Consider the following 12,167-nt stretch of genomic DNA (forward strand, 5'->3'; position numbering starts at 1 on the left):
CTCCCTGGCCAGTACAACCAAACAGTATAGATTATCCTCCCTCGCCAGTACAACCAAACAGTATAGATTATCCTCCCTCGGCCAGTACAACCAAACAGTATAGATTATCCTCCCTGGCCAGTACAACCAAACAGTATAGATTATCCTCCCTGGACAGTACAACCAAAGCGTATAGATTATCCTCCCTGGCCAGTACAACCAAACAGTATAGATTATCCTCCCTGGCCAGTACAACCAAACAGTATAGATTATCCTCCCTGGCCAGTACAACCAAACAGTATAGGTTATCCTCCCTGGCCAGTACAACCAAACAGTATAGGTTATCCTCCCTGGCCAGTACAACCAAACAGTATAGATTATCTTCCCTGGCCAGTACAACCAAACAGTATAGATTATCCTCCCTGGCCAGTACAACCAAACAGTATAGATTATCCTCCCTCGCCAGTACAACCAAACAGTATAGATTATCCTCCCTCGCCAGTACAACCAAACAGTATAGATTATCCTCCCTGGCCAGTACAACCAAACAGTATAAATTATCCTCCCTGGACAGTACAACCAAAGAGTATAGATTATCCTCCCTGGCCAGTACAACCAAACAGTATAGATTATCCTCCCTGGACAGTACAACCAAACAGTATAGATTATCCTCCCTGGCCAGTACAACCAAACAGTATAGATTATCCTCCCTGGCCAGTACAACCAAACAGTATAGATTATCCTCCCTCGCCAGTACAACCAAACAGTATAGATTATCCTCCCTGGCCAGTACAACCAAACAGTATAAATTATCCTCCCTGGACAGTACAACCAAACAGTATAGATTATCCTCCCTGGCCAGTACAACCAAACAGTATAGATTATCCTCCCTGGACAGTACAACCAAACAGTATAGATTATCCTCCCTGGCCAGTACAACCAAACAGTATAGATTATCCTCCCTGGCCAGTACAACCAAACAGTATAGATTATCCTCCCTGGCCAGTACAACCAAACAGTATAGATTATCCTCCCTGGCCAGTACAACCAAACAGTATAAATTATCCTCCCTGGCCAGTACAACCAAACAGTATAGATTATCCTCCCTGGCCAATACAACCAAACAGTATAGATTATCCTCCCTGGCCAGTACAACCAAACAGTATAGATTATCCTCCCTGGCCAGTACAACCAAACAGTATAGATTATCCTCCCTGGCCAGTACAACCAAACAGTATAAATTATCCTCCCTGGCCAGTACAACCAAACAGTATAGATTATCCTCCCTGGTGACTACAACCAAACAGTGTAGATTATCCTCCCTGACCAGTACAACCAAACAGTATAGATTATCCTCCCTGACCAGTACAACCAAACAGTATAGATTATCCTCCCTGGACAGTACAACCAAAGCGTATAGATTATCCTCCCTGGCCAGTACAACCAAACAGTATAGATTATCCTCCCTGGCCAGTACAACCAAACAGTATAGATTATCCTCCCTGGCCAGTACAACCAAACAGTATAGATTATCCTCCCTGGCCAGTACAACCAAACAGTATAGATTATCCTCCCTGGCCAGTACAACCAAACAGTATAGATTATCCTCCCTGGCCAGTACAACCAAACAGTATAGATTATCCTCCCTGGCCAGTACAACCAAACAGTATAGATTATCCTCCCTGGCCAGTACAACCAAACAGTGTAGATTATCCTCCCTGGCCAGTACAATTCCCAGTACAACCAAACAGTATAGATTATCCTCCCTGGCCAGTACAACCAAACAGTATAGATTATCCTCCCTGGCCAGTACAACCAAACAGTATAGATTATCCTCCCTGATGACTACAACCAAACAGTATAGATTATCCTCCCTGGCCAGTACAACCAAACAGTATAGATTATCCTCCCTGGCCAGTACAACCAAACAGTATAGATTATCCTCCCTGGCCAGTACAACCAAACAGTATAGATTATCCTCCCTGGCCAGTACAACCAAACAGTATAGATTATCCTCCCTGACCAGTACAACCAAACAGTATAGATTATCCTCCCTGGCCAGTACAACCAAACAGTATAGATTATCCTCCCTGGCCAGTACAACCAAACAGTATAGATTATCCTCCCTGGCCAGTACAACCAAACAGTATAGATTATCCTCCCTGGCCAGTACAACCAAACAGTATAGATTATCCTCCCTGACCAGTACAACCAAACAGTATAGATTATCCTCCCTGGCCAATACAACCAAACAGTATAGATTATCCTCCCTGGTCAGTACAACCAAACAGTATAGGTTATCCTCTTAGTACTACCGTTTTTACATTATAGACTTTCTTAACTTTGCGGATCCTTTATTTGTATGTCAATAGAGGAACAAATTGCCCCAAACTGACACTATAGTATCATATATACTTCATTAATATTGACTATATTCCTATGTAAGTATATGCTCTGACACAGCAAAATTGATCTCTCATTACTGATTGGCTTTACATTTATTGTCATGGTGTGAAAATCAATTTAAATTGTCGGATTCTTCATGAGACCATTGAAACTATTTCAGACCTGAAACATACATCACTGTTATCATTCACACCTAGCTACATATAGTTTTTGTTCAGTATTAGGAACCAGAATCCTTCACTACAATAGCTGGAAATGATCAATAACTCATTTACTTGTATAAGCTTATATAAATCCTTGTACAGTATGTATGATTCTCATATACACCTCACATATGGTTAGAAGGTAATACCCATATGTCACACTATTTGCAGTTCTTCACACTCAGAAGCTCAATGATAAACTGGAGCAAAACCTCTATCAGGTCTAAGTTACTGTATCATTTATAAGGGACAATTTAGTCAAGCATGTTTTAATTAATTATCTTAATCAGATTTTTTGCATTAAAATAGTGGCAATTATTTTGTATTAAAATGATAGAAATTATTAGAATTTGACAGTTCAGTGCAAGTTAAGTATAATCAATATTGAGTGCATTTTACTGATGAATGAAACCTAATTAACCAACTCTCGATCAATGTCCATATGTTGTCACAAGATGACTGGGGTTTTAACATGACGTATACTGACTATAGTAGGTAAGATAAAACCTAGCAATGATATATCTTGTCACAGGAAGAGGACTGGTACTTATATAATTACTGTGTAGGACTTAATCCTAGCTACCTGTATATATGTACATGTCTATATAAGCACACTCGTGCCTTTTTATAGGAAAGAGTACTATGGGTGCATTAAATTAAATCCCATATAAGATTGCTCTCCTCATCTGCTGATAATTTTATACACTACAGTAGAAAAAGGAAAACAAACTTAATTGTCTATTATTTTTTTCAATCCTGTTTTCAAATGGAAACTTTTCCTTCTAAATCTTTTTTTTAACACACAATCCCTGGACATTGTATTCATGATTACAAAAGAATATGTTTAAAATAGGCCATTCACTTCAGGTATTATACCTACAGATTTATTAATTAAATACTTACAAAAAGTTAAAATTGTAACATTTAACTAATTTGTGGAGAAACTATATAATGGAAAACTACTACAAAGAAACATGTATTTGTCATGAGCTAAAAATAATCCTAACAAGTATTTTCTGATCTGGCTGATACAAGTAAATACAGTTTATGATACATACATGTGATGACATGCTATCTTTTACATGAATAGTCAAGTTCACAGGGGAAAAAAAAATCATTCTTATGTTTGTACACTTGAGTCCGTCTGAGGATCTTGCCCAGATTACATGTAACATATGTATACCTAGTAAGAAGATATATCTGTCTACCGTGAATGTTAACAACCTTTGTAGGGACATGTTCACTACCACACCAGGGAATTCAGTTTCTGTAAAAAAAATTGCCATCCTCAGATTGGGGAGATCTGATATCAATCATTATTTATCAAAACTTCAAACAGACTGATCAACTGTTTGCATATAATACACTTTTATCACCTATACTTTGTACATATAATGATATAGATGCCATTCAGACTTAATTGCTTATAATTAATTAATTATGAGTTGTCTTTCTCATCAAACTTTAAAAAAAAAAAAAAAAAAAAAGGGGCATTTCTTTTTTTATATCATATTTCACACAGACACCGATCAGGGACACAATATATATTGTGTAGACGGGGGGAAACCATTGTAAACAACTTATTTCCATATAGATGTAAACAATTTATCTCTGTTGTATATGTACATGTACACAAATGATCTTTGTTATAGAATGATGTGAACATCTTATCTCTGTTATAGAATGATGTAAACAACTTATCTCTGTTATAGAATGATGTAAACAACCTATCTCTGTTATAGAATGATGTAAACAACTTATCTGTTATAGAATGATGTAAACAACTTATCTCTGTTGTTGATGTAAACAATTTATCTCTGTTGTAGATGTAAACAACTGATCTCTGTTGTAGATGTAAACAACTGATCTCTGTTGTAGATGTAAACAACTTATCTCTGTTATAGAATGATGCAAACATCTTATCTCTGTTGTAGATGTAAACAACTTATCTCTGTTGTAGATGTAAACAACTTATCTCTGTTGTAGATGTAAACAACTTATCTCTGTTGTAGATGTAAACAACTGGTCCCTGTTGTAGATGTAAACAACTGATCTCTGTTGTAGATGTAAACAACATATCTCTGTTGTAGATGTAAACAACCAATCTCTGTTGTAGATGTAAACAACTGGTCCCTGTTGTAGATGTAAACAACTGGTCTCTGTTGTAGATGTAAACAACTGGTCTCTGTTTTAGATGGTAACAACTTATCTCTGTTGTAGATGTAAACAACTGGTCCCTGTTGTAGATGTAAACAACTAATCTATGTTGTAGATGTAAACAACTGATCTCTGTAGTAGATGTAAACAACTGATCTCTGTTGTAGATGTAAACAACTAATCTCTGTTGTAGATGTAAACAACTAGTCTCTGTTGTAGATGGTAACAACTAATCTCTGTTGTAGATGTAAACAACTGGTCCCTGTTGTAGATGTAAACAACTGGTCCCTGTTGTAGATATAAACAACTGATTTCTGTTGTAGATGTAAACAACTAGTCTCTGTTGTAGATGGTAACAACTAATCTCTGTTGTAGATGTAAACAACTGGTCCCTGTTGTAGATGTAAACAACTGGTCCCTGTTGTAGATGTAAACAACTGATCTCTGTTGTAGATGTAAACAACTAATCTCTGTTGTAGATGTAAACAACTAGTCTCTGTTGTAGATGGTAACAACTAGTCTCTGTTGTATATGGTAACAACTAATCTCTGTTGTAGATGTAAACAACTGGTCCCTGTTGTAGATGGTAACAACTTATCTCTGTTGTAGATGTAAACAACTGGTCTCTGTTGTCGATGGTAACAACTAGTCTCTGTTGTAGATGTAAACAACTAATCTCTGTTGTAGATGGTAACAACTAGTCTCTGTTGTAGATGGTAACAACTAATCTCTGTTGTAGATGTAAACAACTGGTCTCTGTTGTAGATGTAAACAACTTATCTCTGTTGTAGATGTAAACAACTAATCTCTGTTGTAGATGTAAACAACTGGTCTCTGTTTTAGATGTAAACAACTGGTCTCTGTTGTAGATGTAAACAACTAATCTCTGTTGTAGATGTAAACAACTGGTCTCTGTTTTAGATGTAAACAACTAATCTCTGTTGTAGATGTAAACAACATATCTCTGTTTTAGATGGTACATTTGTATCAACTGGTCCCTGTTGTAGATGTAAACAACTGGTCCCTGTTGTAGATGGTAACAACTTATCTCTGTTGTAGATGGTAACAACTAGTCTCTGTTGTAGATGGTAACAACTAGTCTCTGTTGTAGATGGTAACAACTAATCTCTGTTGTAGATGTAAACAACTGGTCTCTGTTGTAGATGTAAACAACTTATCTCTGTTGTAGATGTAAACAACTAATCTCTGTTGTAGATGTAAACAACTGGTCTCTGTTTTAGATGTAAACAACTGGTCTCTGTTTTAGATGTAAACAACTAATCTCTGTTGTAGATGTAAACAACATATCTCTGTTTTAGATGGTACATTTGTATCAACTGGTCTCTGTTGTAGATGTAAACAACCTATCGGGAACCCTTGATGACAGTACACATGTATATGTGTAAACACGATATACGATAAACAAGATACCGGTACATGAACACTGAATATTTTTTGACATTTTTTATAATAATTGTTTTAATATCTATAATTAAAATCAGTACAAAAACTCTAAGAATACTTTTTTAGGTTAAATTAAATAAAACTTAAAATAAATAGCATGAAAACTTTGTAACCCCAAATGTAACCCCAAAGGAGATATGTATAATCATCAGTTACATTTACTATTCTGACTCGTATTACAATCAAATTATCATTATAAAGTCTTTGGTGAACTCAATTGTATTACTGGCATATTTTACAGCAATCATACGTAATTATAGCAACAGCATGGGTTCAAGTCTAGTACAGCAAATTAGAAGCGCTAGCTTGGCTGGCACTTCCGGTACTGTTAAGACGAGTCCAATCTATAAGCCTATATACTGACCCAGATTCTCACTGTATTAATTATACTATGTAGGTATACCACAAACTGTAATTGTTATGATGGCTGACATTGACAAAATAACCATTGGGGCATTTGATCAAACAATATTTTAATTATAGGTGTGTAAAATTTAATTAACCCACTACAAGAGATATATTGATAGTAAGGTTTATGACAAGACTAGCTAGTGAACTTGTATAAAACAATTTCTCATTTGTTAATATAAGTACTTAAAATTATATGTATTTATATACATACATTAATCATCATCTGATTAACTTCTGAGTATATTATATTCATTAAAATTCTTCCTCATTTTCCCACAAAAATCCAACATTAAGCTAAAAATCCCTCTATCCAGTTATATATGGATGAAAGTGAAAGCTTGATGACTATACACATGTATGACTCATAAGGTTAGTGTTTTCACTTTCCTACAATATATATGTTATGATGATATATTTCCATGTTATTAATGCACATGTACCTATGACTTCCTCATGAAACTGCCAGTATTTTATACTTCTGATTGATTTTAAAATCAAGCTCAAAATATTTTATGGTTGGCATAAATATCATCCACTTGATATATTGAATATCAAGCAATAATATTATAAATTATCTAGAACAGCTACCAAACAATTCAATCAGAATTATCATATTTAAGGAAAACCCAGAGACATGTAATTATGATATAAGAACAAAAACACCTCTCATTTTGGCACTAGCAAATGTGAATGACCATAATATCGTAACTCAAAGATGATACTTTATATATCTAATTGATGCTTTTATTGTATCTAGGAATTGGGTGAATTCTTAACACTATCAAGACAATCATGTACACAACTTACTGTAATGTATTGAGATTTAAGTATTATTTATATAAAGTCATAAAAAGTGTGACATTTATGTAAATTATCACAAAAGTTAATTATACTGATCATCAATTGTATTTAAATGAACACCAGATAACTGTGATAAAATATCTATATATCATACCTATTTTAGTATTTCCTAAGATGTACCATGCGGCCATGCATGCCTGACTATCAGAATGCAAGATCAAGTTAATGAAAAGTCTGGTCAAGATGCCATATATAAGGAAACAAAAAGACTTAAATACACTTCATGCATTTTCCAGTAGCTATAGTGTCAAATGGACACGGAAAGGATACTTCTTACATGCTTTTCTTTGACAGGTGCCTCTTGGTTGTTAATAGCTTTATTTATAGCAACAGTCTGGAAAAAATACAAACATATCTTTATATGCCAGTATTATGCTGATACATGTATATCTTTAGTATTGATCTCATATACAAAACTTTGCACTTTTCTTCTTTATCTTTTAACATAATAAAAAAAAAAAAACAGTCATGTCTCTGCAATATTAAGATTTTGACATTTGATGTTGCTGGTACAATAAATACCGACGCCTGTGGTTGTCAACAAGTCAATATATGACCTGTGTGGTTCAATAATCACCAATTTCAGAGAATGAAAATTACAATATGGTAGAGGCTTTTAGTTATTTAGCAATATCAAAAAGCATGTCAGGTAAATTTGTCCTTGCAAACACAAAATATATAGAGACTTTATGTCATACAGTAATTCATTTTAGATGAACGAGTGTGCTTATATATATATATAAACATCTTCGGTCAACTGTCATTCTTAAGAGTCTGAAAGCATTGATAATTACATGTATATGTTAAAATTTTCAAAAGCTTAGTGGTTAAATATATATGCTGTAAAACAAATCCACTGTTGAGCTTGGTTTTATTATTAATTGTACTAGGCATATATAGTAGCTAGAACTGTACATCAAAGGGCAATTACCACAGGCAAAGCATTAAGTGGAGCAGCAGTGTCCACAAGATATTACATACATTTATAACCACGTTAAATTACTCACATATATTTATATGTTTATTGCAGATGTAAATTAACAGCACTTTATGTTTTCAGTCCAGTGTTTTCCGAATCTACGACCAGATTGACAACTGTCAAACACGGGACGTCGGGTTTCGGTTGGTTCGGACAGGATTTACCCACTGTAACCATAGATCAAATATCCAGCATTACGAAATACATTGTGATTGCTTTGTTGTGCGTTCCGAGTTTCTTCGACACACGTATGAGGTAGATAACATTAACCAGTCCCCAATAATACGATGCATGACACATAAGATTTTGATCGCCTTCAGGTAAAACTGCCGACGGACAGTGACGAAATCTTATGTTGTCAAAAAGTAAAAACCACTTCCGCTGTCAGAAAAAAACTTTTTCTTACTTGTGTTTTCTCGAAATTTTCACGTTCAACTTCAGTTGTGGTTCTTCCTCGATGGGAAATGACTTTCGGGAGGTGCTTCGATGACATCTTGTTGTGTTAGATACGTAGGACACACTTAATCATCGTGTTTACTTTGCTTGAAACATAGCCGCAGAATTATTTCAGAACAGGATGACAGACCAGCAGCGACCCCTGGTGGTTGATTAACTAACTAGGAAGTGAAGAGGCGCCAGTAGGGTACACGGATGTAGCTTCCGGTCATCATTTGGTATCTGAATCATATGGGTAGAACACAAACGGCTTGCCATAATGCTAATATATATCTATTCATATTAGAGATATATTTGCTAAATTGACCAAACATATTTGTATTCGAATAGAGATACTTCTATTTGAAATAGAGATAGTTCTAATTTTAAAAATACATATAGTTCTAATTTTAAAAATACATATAGTTCTAATTTTAAAAATACATATATAGTAATTAAATTAATGATGATGATGATGATGATGGTGTGAAGGATGATATATTACTATTATTGATTGTTAATGATGAAAAATGTGTTTTAAAAAAATATATGCAATTGCGACAAAAAGACAAAATTTCGAAACAATACGTAGGTACTAACTACGTGTTGCAGGAAAAAAGACGTGCAAAGTCTATTCTAATATATGTCCCTAAACAAATATAGAACAGTACATTTCGAGATGGATGCAATTAATGTGTGAAGCAATATTGCCACAGAGCTGCGCAATAAAAAAAAACCGTTAAGACAACAAGACATTCATAAAAAAAATCCAATTATGGTTAAATCCATATCACCACGGTAACCGTCTTATATTCCAAATGCCCTCTTGAACGTCCGAAGGCCCAATCGGCCGATGTATAGTCCTAAGGCCCGATAGCCGAACATAGGTAATATTGTAACATGAGTAATGGTTTGATACGTGTATTAATGGTTTCCCATTGAGTAAAACATGTGTATTACGAGTAGGTATACGAAAAAATATTTTTGTCAAAAAGCGCGGGATCAGCATGCAACGTGTCTTTGCAACGTTACGATTCACAAGATGGCGCCATTTTGAATTGATTGGTCAACGCAATTTTAGCGTTTTGTGCAGTACAAAAAAGACTTTCCTTCTTGTACCTACTTCTTGTGTTTACACACCAAAATATCTTTCTGCAATTGCGCCGCGTTGATTTTCGCGCGAAGTCTTTATTTATGAAAGTTTCCTTTAAAACATTTGACATTGAAGCTCTAATAAACTAATTACTAATTTGTGAAAATAAGATTTTAAAAAAAATGAGTAACGATTTCGAGTGATGCTGACATAAAACTTTTTATAGGCATTGCTATATAACATGTATCATAATTTACATATTTTAGGACCATTGGGATTAAAAGGCATTCGGAATAAAAGGGGGTTAACATTACTACCACCTCCGCAAAATCCCGGGCCCGGGTGTAAGCTCAAAGCGTCTTCAGTGCCACGTGTAAAATACGGAAATGTCTCAAAATTTATATTTAACTAATACCAATCAATCCAAAAATAAATGATTTGACAATAACAAAATATATAATATCGGTAAACTGTGAGAGTCATTTTGATCGCGGATTTTACTGTATATGTTACATAATTCATGGATTGGGACATCTTTGGTCATACCAACCTACACTGTGGGCGACTTACCAAAAAATGAAAAGTGTTTTTCCTGTCCGTTATCTTAACAAATTATATGTATATATGTCTCTGATATAACAGATTGAAACATTGTCATTTTTTCCCCTTTTTTTTTTACTTCTTAAAAATGAATTTAGTATGCAGGGTTATTTTAGAAAACCATCAGGGAAGGGGTACTTAAATGAAATTACTAAAATTCGACTGACAGCTCACGATTTAATTGTAGAAAATGTCGTTATCAAAACATTCAGCGACACTTGAGAATTTGTACTGTATGTAATCTAAATGATGGCGAGGATGAATTTTATTTTATTCTAAAATGTCCTTGTTATTCTGATATGTCAGAAATTTTTGAAAAGTTACTATTTTCAAAAAGCCAAGCATGTTTAAATTGAAATAATTAGTCAACGGACAAAACACTAAAGAACTTGAAAAAATGGCCAAATATATTAGGTTTAAGCTGCTAATGTCATGAATGTCGTTAACTTAATATGATCTCCGGGTATATTATCTCTTGTACGCATTTAATTTCTTTATATTGTCAGTGTTATGTAAATGTGTATATTATATATGTGTATGATACTGATGAGTCGGAATACTCAAAGTTAATAAAGAATTTGAACTTAGTTATGAAGTAGAAATCACCAAATCAATGTTTGATACCCCCTGGGAATTTCTGGATTCACCAGCGGTTCTAACTACATGTACATGGATGTAACACCGATCTGATATAACGGTCTACACGTATAGAATGTCTGTTTCACTATTCTTCTTTACTAACATTAAATCAATCAAGGTAAAATCCGATTCAATTCAAATTTAGATTTTGAATAACAAGAAAAAAAGAATGAAATATGCAGGCTTTTAAACAAATGCAGTATGACTTTCACATTGTTTTTTAAACACTGTACAGGTAATGGCTGTACTGTTAATGGACAATGTGTGCTAATGTAAGGTGATTTGGGTGTATTATACATTCCAGGTCACTGTTCAAACTATTAGATCAGCGTGACTGCACTGTATTGGGTATTGTTAGCTTACCAATATGTTGATGATATTGGTAAATATGTTGTTTAATGTTGAATTGTCATTAATACACTTATAAAGGTCATATCTTTAATGTATTTATCATTTAAACTAATATTTCCATGATATTGTTAACAAGATAAAAAAAAAATAGAACAATTAAGTTTGAGAACGTCGATAAGCTTAAGATGATGGCGGATGATTGAACTGTCCTATATATATATACATTTTGTACATGTACATTGTAATACATACCCGCTATTCGTTACACGACACACGCTTCGATACGTCTGCACTCATGATATTTTATATCTATTCCACCGAACATTGTTTTAGTTCATATAAACTGCGGTAAACCTCAGTAAACAATTTTATAATCATATCTTATCACATTTGTTGTACTCAACTTGAGTATTTTTAAACTAAATTTTCAAAACGGGAAAATTAGATAATTTAATTAATGATTTAACAGAATAAATAAGTCGTCACATATCATTTTAAGATGATAATTAATTTTATATGTTAATAATTTTGGATGATATTTATGGTTATCAAAGTTTGTGTATTATTACCGCTCCTCCTCCAGCAGTTA

At 34.1% G+C, this 12,167-nt stretch overlaps 1 protein-coding gene across 4 annotated transcripts in view; it reads right to left on the reverse strand.

Moving 5' to 3' along the window:
• The window catches only part of LOC117333316 (huntingtin-interacting protein 1-like), a 74,974-nt gene extending 65,847 nt beyond the window's left edge, over positions 1 to 9,127 (reverse strand). For 2 of the 4 annotated variants that reach the window (XM_033892557.1, XM_033892558.1), the window contains exons 1-2: positions 8,867 to 9,125; positions 7,752 to 7,815 (exon numbers count right to left, since the gene is read on the reverse strand). In XM_033892557.1, coding sequence (XP_033748448.1) covers positions 7,752 to 7,815; positions 8,867 to 8,953 — 151 coding nt within the window. In that variant the 5' untranslated portion in view covers positions 8,954 to 9,125. Of the gene's footprint in view, positions 1 to 7,751; positions 7,816 to 8,866 lie in introns of all 4 variants that reach the window. The other 2 variants (XM_033892555.1, XM_033892556.1) reach the window with 2 other exon arrangements.
• Between the last annotated feature and the right edge of the window lie 3,040 nt (positions 9,128 to 12,167).

The sequence above is a fragment of the Pecten maximus genome, chromosome 8 (genome assembly GCF_902652985.1).
Source record: "Pecten maximus chromosome 8, xPecMax1.1, whole genome shotgun sequence".
NCBI classification, from domain to species: domain Eukaryota; kingdom Metazoa; phylum Mollusca; class Bivalvia; order Pectinida; family Pectinidae; genus Pecten; species Pecten maximus.